Here is a 16,091-nt window from a genome sequence, read left to right as displayed (position 1 = left end):
TTTTAGTAAAACCTAAGGAATTTTTTTAACACGATTTTATTTTATCTATTTCTTTTAATTTTACATTTAAATACTCCGTAGTCTATTAACATGTGTTTGTTTTATTTAAATTTAATTAATGTTTTATTAATAGTCCAAGTAAACTCAAAATGTGTAAAATATTAAAAATAATTGTCATTTAGTATGATTCATTAATTTGATTTGATTTGAATTTTATTTTATTTGTAGTTAAATAACAATAATATTTATAAAAGTAAAAATAAAATAAAATTATTGTTTGATGTGTTTTCTCATATTTTCAAAAATATGGATATTGGAATTAATTAATTACAATGCTTAACAAAAATAATGCAATAATTTATATTGTAGTTGTATTTATTACTTTTCGACCCCCACAAGTTCGGTTTTCTGGATCTGTCAGTAACAAAAGTTTGTTTAACTTTAGAAAAACCGTGCACAAGAACGAAGACGCTTGATAAATAAGAAGGGGTAAAAGAGAGCAAAAAGAGTACATATAGGAAATAAACAAATTCAATAATTTAGGTTTGGAGGAAGCCGCCGTCAGAAATAATGAGAAAAAAAATAGAGCTAAATTTTTTATATATTTTTTTTGTTTCCTACGTTAGAGTATATAGGAATTTAAAAGATTTTATTAAATTTGATTAGGTTAATGAACATGAAGCAGGTAAATTTATTTAGAAGATAGTACATTGTTTTCTAAAAAGTTTTATTCATAACAGACATAGTTTTCACGTGGTATCGCTCAAAACAAATGAGAAATAGAAGATCCTTCTTGAATGATGGCTTCTTTATCTGAATTTTGATTTTCCACAATTCTTCTTTCCCTTCTATTTGCCTCGTTGTTTCGTACTCAATGCTGACCCCGAAGTAGAAGATCTTGAATCTCTCCGGCGAATTTTATCACTAATCATCAGATCTCTTACTTTGTCAATTGCCAACTTTGTCTCCGCAGCGGTGACAACTGTCACTGCGCCGACTCAACTCTCGGGCATGAATGATAGCAAAATTATGACACGAATTTCATCGGCGAATTTTATATCAACCGAATTCAATTGTGATGTAATCATGTTGAACTCGTTAAGATGTTGTTGCACCAGCTTTCCCTCTTGCATTCTGATGGTCAAGCTAAGAGCACAGTACATATTAGGTGTTTCACAATCTCAAGGTCAAGAGGATTCACTTGATCACAGGATCTAGGAGATCATAAACCGGAAAGACTCTGGTCGTTGGACTCACTCTCAGTCAACTATCAAAAACCTCAACCCTCTACACTATTGATTAGTATAGGTAAGCAAAGGATCGATCCCACAGAGAAGGATAGGACGCGAGTCAGAACTCAGAGGACTTAGAAAGGGGTTACCTGCTGCCACGCATACATGGGTTGAGAATTAAACTACTAGATTTGGGAATAGCGAAAATTATCTAATCTAACAGCTAGACCTAGTAAACAGAAAGACAACGTACGCATTCATTATAAAACAGAGATCAAGCAGAATTTGGAACTTAGCAACTGAAACTTACTAGACCTGGTAAACGGACTTCCTAAAACAACTAAACGAAACGAAAACATGCAATGGGGACCATTTTCCTAAAACAGAAAAGTACGGATGAAAAGCTGCAGTTACGAAATTTATGACTCTAACTAACAAACTGAAGGAACTGGCAGCGGAAGAGATGCATTCGGATTATCATAATTCAACAATTATTAATCGAGCAAATAAATCACATAATAATCAGATCTATTTAGCAGATTATTTAGACAAAATCTATTCACGTAATTCTCATATGTATCATGTTCATAACTTGAATTAATCATGCTTTAAGAATATTTAAACCTAAAACATGCTTTTCTACGGAGCAGAAATAATACCTAATTAATTATCCAAATAATTGATGATGGCTAGCGACTTCTCCACGTGATGCTTTGAATACTAGACCACAGATCTTCTCTCTGGTTCCCAAACTATACTCCAATATCAGTGTGGGCTGATCTCACCGGAATGCTAGGACTTAAATAAAGAAGACATAAATTCTATGAGGAGAGGAAAAAAATCGAACCCTTCACTATATGGGGGAGGGGGGACGAAATTTTGGCTATATATAGAATTATGATTTCTGTCTCTTTTATTCTCCTATTTATATTAAGTTCCTTTTGGGCCCAGACAGGGATCTATGGAAGGTTTTGGATATGGGCTAATCCAATTTACTTTTTACTAATTAAATTGAACCCACAATTTAATATAAGCTTTAATTGGAATATTACGAGCAGCCACTACAGAAGTAATATTGAACTCTCCCCATCCAAATCTGAAATTATAAGTAATCCGGGTTTCCGTTTTAACTTTCATTTCTCGTGCTTAAGATAAAAATGTCCATTAATTAATTAATGTCTACTATGGACTTAATTAATTAACTTCTTATTAATTCCAAGAGTGGACTCGGCATGAAACGCTTATTTATTATTCATAGAGTGATCAAACTCCAACTAGCTAGGTTCCGAATAATAAAACCTTGTTTCACGCTCCTCTTAAGGACATTATCAAACGAGACTCACCTCGCGCACGATTCATTATAATAGTAATCCTAGCACCGCTAGATATTAATCACCACTACCCAATATATCAAGGATTATTGGGTTACGAAAAACCCGCACCATTTAATAAGTCAAAGTAATGCATAATCAATACCGCATGCTCAATGCTAACCTACATTGATTAAGAAACAAATATTTATCAAGACCTCGCCTTTCAGTAGATAGCCCAAGGACAAGTCTTGCTGTTAGATCCGTTCAGTGTTATACCACACCAATATCATCTTATTTCAGTAAGACTTAGAAATATGCGGACTGACATTGCAACCTTTCGCGATGGATAGTCTAATTCCATCTAGGTCATGAAATTCTCCTTTTTCTTTGTTTAGGACTGACCGTGTTACCTTAAAGTGGACGCCGCCCACAACCGGTCTACTAAAACAAAGACTTAGACTTTGTTAAGGTAACTTATACATTTAAACATGTAATAACATCCATTAAATGTAAAACATAACAACATTATGACAAAAATAATCTGTTTTATTCCTTGGAAAATAATATAAGAGTTTTACAGTATTCAATCACTCGAAACGTGATTTCTAGTATACAAACTCTAACAATCTCCCACTTATACTCAAAACACTTTCGAGTATACAAAAAAATGTGCTAACGTCTAATTCTCCCACTTATACTGAAAGCGGATTGAGGTCTTGAATTAGTCTAACTCCCATTCCTTCAACATGGCTCTCAAACGACTTAACCGCTAATGCCTTCGTGAAAGGATCTGCCAGGTTGTTTTCTGACTCAATCTTGACCACTTGTATGTCTCCTCTCTGCACTATATCTCGAATGATATGATACTTCCTCTCTATGTGCTTGCTCGCTTTATGAGCCCGTGGTTCCCTCGAATTTGTCACAGCACCAGAATTGTCACAATAAATGGTGATGCTCTTGGTCATATTCGTAACCACACCTAAGTCCAGAAGGAAGTTCTTAGGCGATATTGCCTCTTTTGCAGCCTCCGAAGCGGCCACATATTCGGCTTCCATGATAGAGTCTGCAATGCATTTCTACTTTACACTCTTCCAAATTACAGCTCCACCTCCTAAGGTAAACACATATCCGAAAGTTGATTTTCTCAAATCTACATTAGCTTGAAAGTCTGAATCTGTATATCCTAAAGGACAGAGCTCGGCTGCATTGTAAACTAGAACATAGTCCTTAGTCCGATTAAGGTACTTGAGTATGTTCTTTACGGTAGTCCAATGTCCTTGGCCGGGTTGATTGATATCTTGCTACCATGCCAACAACAAAGCAGATATCAGGTCTAGTACAAAGCATAGCATACATGAGACTACCAACAGCCGAGGCATATGGTATCCTTCTCATCTCTGCTATCTCAGATGTTGTCTTAGGACACATCTCTTGAGATAAATGGATCCCGTGTATGAAAGGTAAGAAACCATTCTTGGCATCTTGCATGCTAAAGCGTCTAAGTACTGTATCGATGTAAGATTCTTGGGATAAGCACAACATTCTCTTTGCACGATTCCGAAGAACCTTGATACCGAGAATGTGTCCCGCATCACCCATATCTTTCATCTCGAACTGGCTGGACAACCAAGTTCGTACTGATGACAACATCTTTTTATTGTTTCCAATTAGAAGAATGTCATCTACATACAAAACTAAGAACACAAAATTTCCCTTTTCAACCTTCTTATACACACAGCTTTCATTAGGGCACTTTTCGAATCCAAACTTTTGAACAGTTTGATCGAAACACTGGGTCCATGATCTAGATGCTTGCTTTAAGGTCATAGATGGCCTTCTTAAGCTTTCAAACCATGTGTTGCTTGCCCTTTACCACATAGCCTTCGGGTTGTTCCATGTAGATGGTCTCCTCAAGATTCCCGTTTAAAAACGCAGTCTTAACGTCAATCTGCCATACTTCCCAATCCATGTAAGCTGCTATAGATAAAAGAATACAGATCGATTTGAGCATGGCCACTGGGGAGAAGGTCTCATCGTAATCGATGCCTTCCCTTTTGGTATACCCTTAGCCACTAGTCTTGCCTTAAAGAATTTAACTCGTCCATCGGGTCCACGTTTATGTTTGTATATCCACTTGCTCCCAATGGCAGTACAGCCTTCGGGTAGGATAGACAAATCATAGACGTCTTTGTCTATCATTGATTGTAGTTCCGAATCCATTGCTTTTACCCATTCGCAATGATCGACATTTGCCTGCGCCTCTGCAAGATTCCAGGGATCAAGTACATTGCTGTCCGAGGAGTGATCCATGCACTCTCCCAAACCAATGTATCTTTCGGGCTCATGAGAGACCCTCCCACTGCGACGCGACATTACAACATCCGGTGTATTAGTTGAAATTTCTGGAATTGTTGTTACACTAGGTGTTTGTTCTTGGTTAATGGAACTTGTGACTGAAGTAAGCTCTTCAAGAGCTATCTCACTGCTGGACTTATGATTCATTACAAGGTCTTCCTCTAAGAATGTGGCATGCGTGCTCACAATGACTTTCTTATCTCGAAGACTATAGAATTCATAAGCTTTTGATCCTCTAGGGTAACCTATAAACACACATACCTCCGTCCTAGGTTCCAGCTTAGTTGGATCCTTTTCCAATACATGAGCCGGACAACCCCATACTCTGAGATGTTCCAGATTTGGCTTACGCCCAGTCCACAACTCATATAGGGTAGTAGGAACTGAATTAGAAGGTAAGTTGTCTAATATATGGTTTGCAGATAGCAAGGCATGTCCCCAAAACGAAATTGGTAACCGTGCATAACTCATCATCAAACGGACCATGTTTAACAAAGTCTTATTCCTTCTTTCAGCTACGCCATTCTGCTGGGGTGTGCCCGGCGCAGTCAGTTGGGATTGAATTCCCGACGCTGATAAGTAGTCCAAAAACTCGGCACTTAGGTACTCGCCTCCGCGATCAGATCGCAGGCATTTGATACTCTTACCATGACGCGTCTCTACAGCAACCTTAAACTCCTTGAACTTGTCAAAAGTTTTAGACTTGTAGCGCATCAAACAGACGTATCTAATTTTCGAGAAGTCATCAATAAACGTGATGAAATATCGAAAACCGTACCTTGCCTCGATTGATATTGGTCCTCACACATCAGTATGAACGAGCTCAAGTACTTCCTTGACCCTATTACCCTTTGACCTAAAAGGTCTCTTGGTCATCTTGCCTTCCAAACAGGATTCACACTTCGAAAACGGTTCCTTCAAAAGACCTTTAATAAGATCTTGATCAACCATCGCATGAATCCTTCTCTCGTTGGCATGACCAAGTCTAAGGTGCCATAAGTACGTTTCGTTCATTGAAATTGAAGGTTCTTTTCTTTTCTTAGAAACTTTCGATGTAGCATTGAGTTCTGATTTACGTTGATTAAACTGTGTAGAAGTGATTGTGTACAGATTGTTTTCCATGATACCACGACAGATATAAGAACCATCTTTCTTAATAACGCAATTGTCATTAAAAGAAATCGAATATCCATCAAAAGACAATTTAGAAACTGAAATTAAATTTCTTCTAAACGAAGGTATCAACAAAACATTTTTCAAAATAAAAAATCTATTACTAGAAAAACGCAAATAAACGTCTCCCACTGCAACGGCCGCCACTTTAGTAGCGTCGCCCAGCTGGACTTCGATCTCACGATCATGTAATCATCTTGTCACCTGCATTTAGTCAGGATCAAAACATATATGATTAGTTGCTCCAGTATCAATAACCCACGTATGAGTAGATGTCGAAGCCAAACATGACTCGACTACTAGAGCATGGTGCATAACTGTAGCCTTGCCCTTTTTAGGGCAGTCTGGCTTCCAATGACCTTTCTCTCCACACTTGAAGCATTTCCCAGTAGGCTTCTTATCAGCCTTCTTCTTCTTCTTCTTCTTTCCCTTAGCATTCTTAGCTGCCACTGGGTTCGGTGTCTTTTTCTTTCCTGCGCGAGGCTTAGAGCCAGAGGAATTAGGCGCCAAACTCAGCATAGCTACCTTAGCTTAAACCATAAGGTCCTCCGCCGACTGAAGTTCAGTCAGCAGCTCAGCCAAAGTGTAATCCCGCTTGTTCATCTCGACGTGATGCTTTGAATACTAGACCACAGATCTTCTCTCTGGTTCCCGAACTGTACTCCAATATGAGTGTGGGCTGATCTCACCGGAATACTAGGACTTAAATAAAGAAGACAGAAATTCTACTCCTATGAGGAGAGGAAAAAAATCAAACCCTTCACTATAGGGGGGGGGAACGAAATTTTGGCTATATATAAAATTATGATTTATGTCTCCTTTATTCTCCTATTTATATTAAGTTCCTTTTGGGCTCAGACATGGATCTATGGAAGGTTTTGGATATGGGCTCATCCAATTTACTTTTTACTAATTAAATTGAACCCACAATTTAATATAAGCTTTAATTGGAATATTACGAGTAGCCACCAAAGAAGTAATATTGAACTCTCCCCATCCAAATCCGAAATTATAAGTAATCCGAGTTTCCGTTTTAACTTTCATTTCCCGTGCTTAAGATAAAAATGTCCATTAATTAATTAATGTCTGCTATGGACTTAATTAATTAACTTCTTATTAATTCCAAGAGTGGACTCAACATGAAACGCTTATTTATTATTCATAAAGTGATCAAACTCCAACTAGTTAGGTTCCGAATAATAAAACCTTGTTTCACGTAAAGCATCCAAATGCGAAAAGCATCCAAAACAAGTAAATAGCACAAATCAACATCAAAAGGGAACTAAAACGAAACATAAACTTCCATAGCAGCAATAGTAAGATGTTTACGTCAGAATCAAAAGACGCCGAGCTTCTTACGGCGAAGTCTCGACTTAAAAATCACAAAAACAGAACGTAAAAGTAGCAATTGTATCTTTGCCCTACTTGAGGACGGTGTTACACCACGATGAGATGATAAAAACAAGATGAAACCCCCAAATTATCCCACTGTATCTAAGTGTGTAGAGAAAAGTGTGTGCGAAAGAATGTGAGCTAAGAGCCAGCATGTATGATGATGATCCCCTTTCCTTTGATGAACCCTTTAAACATGTGTTAGACCCTGGAAATCACTGAATTTATCCCATAACCGATGCATGAAATTGGTGCTGATGTACCTTGTTTGGCGCTGATGGTTTCTGATACATCTCCTCAAAGCTCTTCATCATCTCCTTCGTCGACGTTGCTGCAGTTGTGTGATAAGCCACATCCTTGGGGAACGATATCCTAATCGCGCTCATAGCTTTCTTGTCCAGTAGCTCCCACTCCTCTTGTTCCATCTTTTCGAGTTTGGTTTTTAAAGGTTTCCACAGATCTTTACATACATGTAATCCTCAATCTACATCTTCCAAAATCTAAAATCAGATCCATCGAACTTCTCTACATTAATCTTCTCGTCGATTCTCATCATGATTTCTGCCTCTTAAACCTTAGGCTCTAGATACTAGTTGTTGGGAAATAAACACATGCAATCACAAATATAAATGAGATGATCATAAAGAATTGTTTACCCAATTCGATACGATGTGTATGATTTCACTATATAATTTCAGTATGATTTTACGAAGAGGGAACACCTCTACTTATAAACACAATAGAGAGCCCTAAGTCTAGTCACACTATGAAACATATTTCAAAAGGAAATATCTTCTAAGGAATAAATCTTTCACAAGGAAATATACTTCAAGATAACAAATCCCAAATAGGATAGGAGATATTTTTGGCTCCATAAATTAACAAAAGTGCCAAATTTTGTTCAGATCGGAGCACTAGAGTAGAAATACGTGGGTTCAACAAAGAAAATGTGGGAGAAAATTAGATTTCTTTCAATGCCATTGACGCAATGAAGGAAACTTTTTGCTAAAATACAAGATAGCTGACAATCCGGCGTGATTTTCTATTTTTATTAAAAATTTGTCTCATAATAAAAGGTTTCTCTCTCATCCTTTATCCATTTTTTCTTCCTATTTTTCTTAATTTACCTTTTCTTTTTGTTCTTCATTTTAATTTTACTAATTTTTCATTGAAACTCATGCTGTCCACAAATCAAATTATTTTATGTGAACGAAGAGAGTATACAATTTGACCATAAAAAATATATGAAACGGAAGGAGTAACAAATTTTGTTATTCTATTAGTATTGAATTTGATTAAGGTGCGCTTATATGGGCCAGTGCCTTGAAACGCAGCTTTCAACGAAACAAACGCAGATATTGTTTTTATTATTTATCTTTTTTTCTTTTCTTTAAATTGATGTTTGTGTGTATAAGGCATAGCTTCGATTGTGCACAACAGAGGATCATTGCCCGCTTATATGACCCTATTGCCAACAACTTTCTCCCATGTATTTTGGGAGTAACAAATCTTAATTTAATGTGACAACTTCGATGATGCTCAAAATCTACTTCGATAACGCTCAAAATTTTCTTCTTATATTCATTACTTGATGCATACTTCGACATACCAACTTCATTTAGTTGATATGCATTTGACTGTAGGATGTATCTAGATATAAAATTTCAGCGCCCCTCTTTCTCCAATTTCAGCGCCCCTTTGTCTTTCATAGTTCAAAATGGGTACTTTCCAGCATTAAAGAATGAAAAAAGCAATGTATCACCCAAAGAACTTGTTTTTTTAAGAACATAAAAATCTAGATACAATTACTTAGATTTAAATTTTTTAAAAAATAACTATAAATTAGCACATAAAAGAAATTGTTTTTAGGATAAATTAACTTAATCTTTTGCCTTTTTAGGACGTTTCAGTATGCATCCTCTAATTTTAGTAGGGACTTCAACAATAAGGCCGCTTTTGGAAACATAAATTAGCATCTTTAATTGTACTAAAATATGTCTTTGACGAATTTTTTGTTGTAGTGACCCTCTATTCGTCTAAAGTGGGACATTTTCTTGGGCATATTATTAAAAAAAATTGCGTTAAGTGGTTTAAATGAAGAGAGAATAAAGTAGAGAAATGAACAAATATTAAAGTATGAAAGAGAATAAAGCACGAGAAATTAGCTTGACAAAAAAGAAATATCTCAAATTCTCAACTATTATAGCTCAAATAAAAAAGAATAACACTCAACTATAGTGGGACCACTTAAAACAAGATGATAATGCTTTGATACGAAAATTGAATGTTTCAAATATTAGTGGAAATGAGGTTGATTTGGGCATCAAGGAATTGTATGTCTTGCGGCTTCATGATGACTATAGCTTCTAAATCGTCGCCGCTCTTGCTGCTCACCAAAACTATTAAGTTCTTGCACGGCATAGACGGTGTAGTAAACCAGACCGGCTTTCCCCAGCCATAATCGAGCTCATACGTCGGAAATCCACGCCAACTGGTGAAGAAGCACCACTCCACTTTTCCAATCATAAGCAGGAACCCTAACTTTAGCATATCCTTCATGTAACTCTCCTTGTTCAGCGGCTTCGTGATGTAATCACCTCTAACTCTTCGTATCGAGCTTCTCAGTCTTCCAATGAGCTCGTGGAGATGCAGGTTGTTGTTAGAACCAGGGAAGGCCATTGCTAACATGATGCAGTTGCCAAAAACATTTTCAAGAAGGCGAGGCGGGTTCGTCCTTGGCCTCAGATTCACTGCATGAAACGCGGGGTAGATCTTCTTAGCCTCCCCTTTTTGTAATCTTGCTAACATGAAATGCTTCCATATGAAAGATGAGACGACCTCGATGCGGCTTGGATCTTTGACACAAGATTCTGATGTTGAGGTTGCAGCTTTCCTCAATATATCCAGTTTTTCTTTATTGAACACCAACCTTTTATAGGCATGATAATTTTATTACACTTGGGTGGTGTTCGGTTTCCTAGATAAAATAATACCAGGATACAATCTAAGATTGATTTGTGAGATTGAATCTCATGAACCAAACACACTACATATTTAATCTGAGATACAATCTTGCAAAAGATAATTAATTCATATTTATTTCTTAATTTTGCCATAATTAAATGAGAAAGGAAATAAAAAAGAAGAGAAAAGTGAAATAATCTAATTAGTTAAAAAAAAAAAAATACTACTCCCTAAGTATATTTCTCGTCCTGTCTGGCCAAATATTTGGTCTTTCAGTTAGTCTTCTTCTCTATTTTTCCCTAAATAAGAGAGCAGCCACTGTTACTCTTCTTTGAAATTTAAATTCAACCCTTCTTCACATTCAACCTCTAGTTATTTAGTCTGTAGCATCATTAATTTGGGAAGGGCTAAGTATATATTTCGAAATTTTTGAGAAAATTTAAAGCAGAAAATTCTAAAAGAAAATGATTTGGGAAGGGCTTAATCCCTCCCCCACTCCTTACTGTGTCCGCTACTGATTGTAACAATGCAGTATCATGAAATAAAATCTTTTCTTGATATTTCCTCTAGCCCATAAGAGGAGAGGCTATATATTCAAAATATTATTTAAAATACTCACTCCATCCCAGCTAAGTTGAGTCGTATTCCTTTTAAGGATGTCCCAATTAAGTTGATGCATTTCATTTTTAACAAAAAAACAAAACATTCAATTACTCTTACTTTATTTCACTATCTACTTTACTCTCTCTCTACCTTTGCTACTTTATTCTTTTCTCCTATTTTTCAACACAATTTCTTAAATCCTGTGCTCAAAAGTTATGTCTCAACTTAGTTGAGATGGTGGGAGTATTTTTTTTATGTTATTTATATGTTTAATAAGGGACTTAATATAATTATATATATAAAATATGAACAAATTATTTTTAAAAAAATTTGCAGAACAAAAATATTTAAAAAATGAATTTATTAAGGGCGGAAGCTCCTCCCCATCTCTATGTGGGCCCGTTCTTGTATTAGGGGTTGTGTTTGCATTGAGTTTAAGTAAAAAATATATTTAGTAAAGTGAGGTGAGAATAAAGTATAAAGTCGTACTTTTTGGTTGTGAACTTTTCATTTGGCTTGAAAAATCTCACGAACTTGGAGAACGGTACGATCCTTAATGTCGGAAAACAGGTGGTTGTGCCAAAGTTATGGCGATCGATCCTCACTTCACCTTTGAAGGCAGCTGCCCAAGAATGGAGAAACACCATCGCAGAAGCCAAATCGGTAATGGCATGTGAAAAACCCGCGCCGACAACAAGCCCTCCACAGTCAAAGAAAGTTATCTGCACGACTAGCACCGGTCGTGGGCGTTTCCCACTGTGGTATTTAGTACAACTCGAAGGAAGGAAGTGTTTCAGCTGATCATCCATGTACAAGGAGTCCTCGAGATGAGCATGAACACGGGCCTCAACAAACTCAACTCCCTCGTCGTTGCATTCCACCAATGTATTGCTCTTAAGGCGGCCGGCTAAGGGGTAGAAGGACACCAGTGCTTGTAAAAGGCAGTGTTTCAATTGTTGGGATATTTGGAGATGGTTAGAAGCAGTCAAGCCACTTGATTCATCAGCTTTGTAGTAGAAGATGAGAGGAACATACAAGGGGCTAAATAATCTATCTATGTATGAAAGCTTCAATTTTTTGTGATGGAGAAGAGTTTGAGATGAGGGCTTTATCATCTCCCTTGATTTTACTTGCACAAATCCTTCCATTTTTTAAATGTGTTTGGCTACTTTGTTCAAGTCAAACTGGACTCGTGATATTTATATATGGGGGAAGCCATCCATGCCATTATTATTAGTACCCCTTCCGTCCCAAATAATTTGTCACCATTTGATCGACTCGGCACAGATTTTAAAAAATATTACAGAATATGGGTTAAAATTCGTGCCGGGTTAAATGGTGTCAAATTATTAGTATTTTCATTAATTTTTCAATCCATTTTCTATTTTATTTCTTAAAACCTGTGCCGGATCAAATAGGGACAAATTATTCCCTCCGCTCCATAGTAATAGAGTCATTTTGCCATTTTAGTACGTTCCATAGTAATACAGTCATTTCCCCTTTTAGTAAAAGTCAACACATTTTTTCATCTTCATCTCTCTTACTTTATTCTCTCTTCATCTCTCTACCTTTTCATTTTCCACTTTACTGTCTCTTTACTTAACTCACCTAATACATTTTTCTTAATCTCTGTGCCGAAAAGAAACACATCCATTACTATGGAACGGAGGGAGTATTTAGAAGGGATGGAGTACCATTTATGATAGTGGACCCTACACTCCACTAATTCATTTTAACTTACATTTTATTATAAAACTAATATATAAAAGTATGACTCATATTTTATCATTTTTCTAGCCACTTTTTCTTACATAGTTAACAGAATTGAAATAAACGGGTGAAAATCAAATAAGGATAATTGCATTTTAGAATTGATTGAGAATAATACAATGTCTCCTACTTATATAACTAGCCTTAACTTAATTAACAAGAAAACAATATATGCGAAATATATGATAATATAATACTCCATTCGTCTCAATCAAGATGTTTATATTCTTGGGTGGCACGGGATTTTAGGATGAATTGCTAAATTGAATAAGTAGAGTGAAAAAAATAGTTGAATATTTTAATGAGAATGGGGAGAGGAACTTATTTCCTAATCTAAAAGGTGAACATTTTGACCGGGACGGGCTAAAAGAAAAGGTGAACATTTTGAATGGGACAAAAAGAGTATGATATATATGGGAGATATTGAGATATGCCAGTAAGTTCCTTGTGAGATTAGTTATCTGGAAGAAATCAACGTAGGACGATTTATGAGATAGGCCTCCTGCGTGAGGATTTATTTTCCTTGTGCAATTGTTCTTATCTGTTAATTAATAAAGTGCCGAGAGTAGGGGTGTAGCCAAGATTTTATTGTAAAAGGGGCAAAATGATTTAAAGGGAATTTTATATATTTGAGCAGAGACATTTTGTGCAATTTTATATATATATTTGAGAATTTATAATAAATCTATAAAGATAAAAGAAAAATTGAGGAGGGGCATTTGCCCACATTCTAATAAGAGATTCGCCCCCTGGCCGAGAGTTTAATTTTTCCATTTACTGTCAAGTTTCAAGTGAGTGATGTTAAATTTCTAATATCTTGTTCCACATCGGCTTGGTGATGATCCTATCTCTTCTATATAAGTATGGATAACCCTCCCCCTTATGAGGTCTTTTAAGGGGTGAGTGACCCATTTCTAATATGGTATCAGAGTAGGGCTCAAGTCGATGATGGTTTATCCTCTTCGCTTGCCTATCCACATGATGGAAGTCCGATGTGTCATTCCGGCCCACACGTGAGGGGCGTGTTAAATTTCTAATATCTTGTCCCACATCGACTTGGTGATGATCCTATCTTTTCTATATAAGTATGGATAATCCTCCTTTTATGAGGCCTTTTAAGGGGTGAGTGACCCATTTCTAACCAGTGAAGATCATATTTTAGCACATCTCGTCCTCATATTTTCGGAGGTCAGCCTTGACTCTTATCAGAGGGAGTACTATCTCCAATAAAATGGATAAGGGTGACATGGCTTTTCCTGCCTCTAGCCGATGGATAAGGATGACACTCATTAACAGATGATAATGCATCACATTGTTGAGTCCAAGAGAAGGATCTAATATCTTAGCAGTCTCATCGTCATAAATTAAAATATTATTTCGTACGCCAAGATCTGCTGACAGCCATACAAATAAAAATGTCAAACAATAGTGACGTGAATATCTCAATGTCAAAATAAATTTATGTTGAGGTACTTATATTATTTTATTGACATACTTAATATAATATGTTGATTAATGTTCAAAGTAGTACTCCCTCCGTCCCGCTTAAGATGATACGTTTTCCTTTTTAGTTTGTTCCAACTAAGATGACACATTTCCTTTTTTGGTAACTTTCTCTCTCCAATTAATACACTCAACCACTTTTTCTCACTCCTATTAAAATATTCATCTTTCTTATCTCTCTACTTTAATACTTACACCCACCTTCTCTCTCTCCAATTAAACACTTTAACCAATAACTCCTAAAACCCCGTGCCGGCTAAGTAATGTGTCATCTTAGCCGGGACGGAGGGAGTATATTAAACAAAATGTCAAGATAAACTATGTTGACATACTCATATTACTTTGTTGACATTTTTAATACAATGTGTTAACTAATTAGCAAGTACAACCTCAGTCCGACATTAAGAATCTCATTTTTTGACAGCACAAATTTTATAAAATATTAAGAAAAATAGGTGAAAAAAAATTAGTAGAACAAGAATCTCACTTTTATATATATATATATATATATATATATATATATATATATATATATATATATATATATATATATTAATTTTAAATGAAATACAAGTGGAATAAGTTAGTAAAATGAGTTAGTGGAAAGTGGCACTCTAACAAAAGTGAACCTGAATTCTTATTCATGGAAAACTCCTATTCGTGGACCACATAATTTTTGGAGTGCACATTAAGATAGTTAAAGTACACTAACACAACCCTACAAAATAGGATTTAATTATTTTGTCCGGGTAGTTAAAACTTAAAAGTCATATTAAACTATGCATTTTAGATGTTATTGTTTAGTAGTTAGATACGTGATGCAAAATTAACAAAATCACATTAATAAAGTAATCAACATGAATTCGGCTAAAGGATTAATAGGTCATGAACACGAATTAAATTTGTTGGTTGTTGTATAAACCTAAGCCTATCTTTAATTATTTATTTCAATCACAAACTCATTTTAAATATAAGCAGGGGTGGACGCAGCAATTTTTTCAAATAGGGGATCTATTATATATTTCATCCGCTATCATTAAATGTCACATTTTTATTTTCGTCCGTCAATCAATAAATGTTTATTTAATTTTTACTATTTTTAGCAGATGGACCCCACATTCCTCTAATTAATAATAATTTATTATAAAATCAATAGTAGAATTTACGCTCTAATAACTTTTTCTACCATTTTTTTTTACAGTGTCAAATAATTTCTTAAAACTTGAGTTAGAACATATACTTGAGGACATTAGAAATAGAACATTCATTTCTTGTTCTCAAATTTTCATATAGAATTAGAGAAAATATAATAATATTTTGCATAATTGAATTAAAATTGAAAAGAAAAGAATCATTTAGAAAATTGAAATCAACGATAAAAATCAGCTAAAAAAGAGATTCTAAGTCCGTAGCATATCAATTCTCTCTAATGCTAAAAGAAAATAAAGAATTATAATTTGAAATAAAATTAAGTAAGCTTGAATATTCCTATAAAATAGTTTTACTGAAATTGAAACTCAAACAAGTTAAATTTAATAATAATAATAATAATAATAATAATAATAATATAATATAATATAATAATGATAATATAATAATAGTATTAATTCATTTTGATTGGGCAAGTATCTTCGTCTTCTTTGAGTACTACTACCTCTGTCCCTGAAAATTTGATACATATTACCATTTCGGTCCGTCCCTGAAAATTTGATACACTTCACTTTTACCATTTTTGGTAGTGGACCTCATATTCCACTAACTCATTCCTACTCACATTTTATTATAA

The 16,091-nt window shown here is 35.3% G+C and overlaps 1 protein-coding gene across 1 annotated transcript; it reads right to left on the bottom strand.

Moving 5' to 3' along the window:
- Positions 1-9,646: 9,646 nt before the first annotated feature.
- LOC125219617 (stemmadenine O-acetyltransferase-like) lies at positions 9,647-12,180 on the bottom strand. The gene is made up of 2 exons (XM_048121639.1): positions 11,522-12,180; positions 9,647-10,394 (listed from the first exon to the last, which is right to left on the bottom strand). The coding sequence occupies exons 1-2, from the start codon at positions 12,178-12,180 to the stop codon at positions 9,755-9,757; spliced, it is 1,299 nt and encodes a 432-aa protein (XP_047977596.1). The 3' UTR covers positions 9,647-9,754.
- Between the last annotated feature and the right edge of the window lie 3,911 nt (positions 12,181-16,091).

This window comes from Salvia hispanica, chromosome 4 (genome assembly GCF_023119035.1).
Source record: "Salvia hispanica cultivar TCC Black 2014 chromosome 4, UniMelb_Shisp_WGS_1.0, whole genome shotgun sequence".
NCBI classification, from domain to species: Eukaryota; Viridiplantae; Streptophyta; class Magnoliopsida; order Lamiales; family Lamiaceae; genus Salvia; species Salvia hispanica.
The sequence above is the reverse complement of the archived record's forward strand: the minus strand, read 5'-3'. Positions and strand labels throughout refer to the sequence as shown.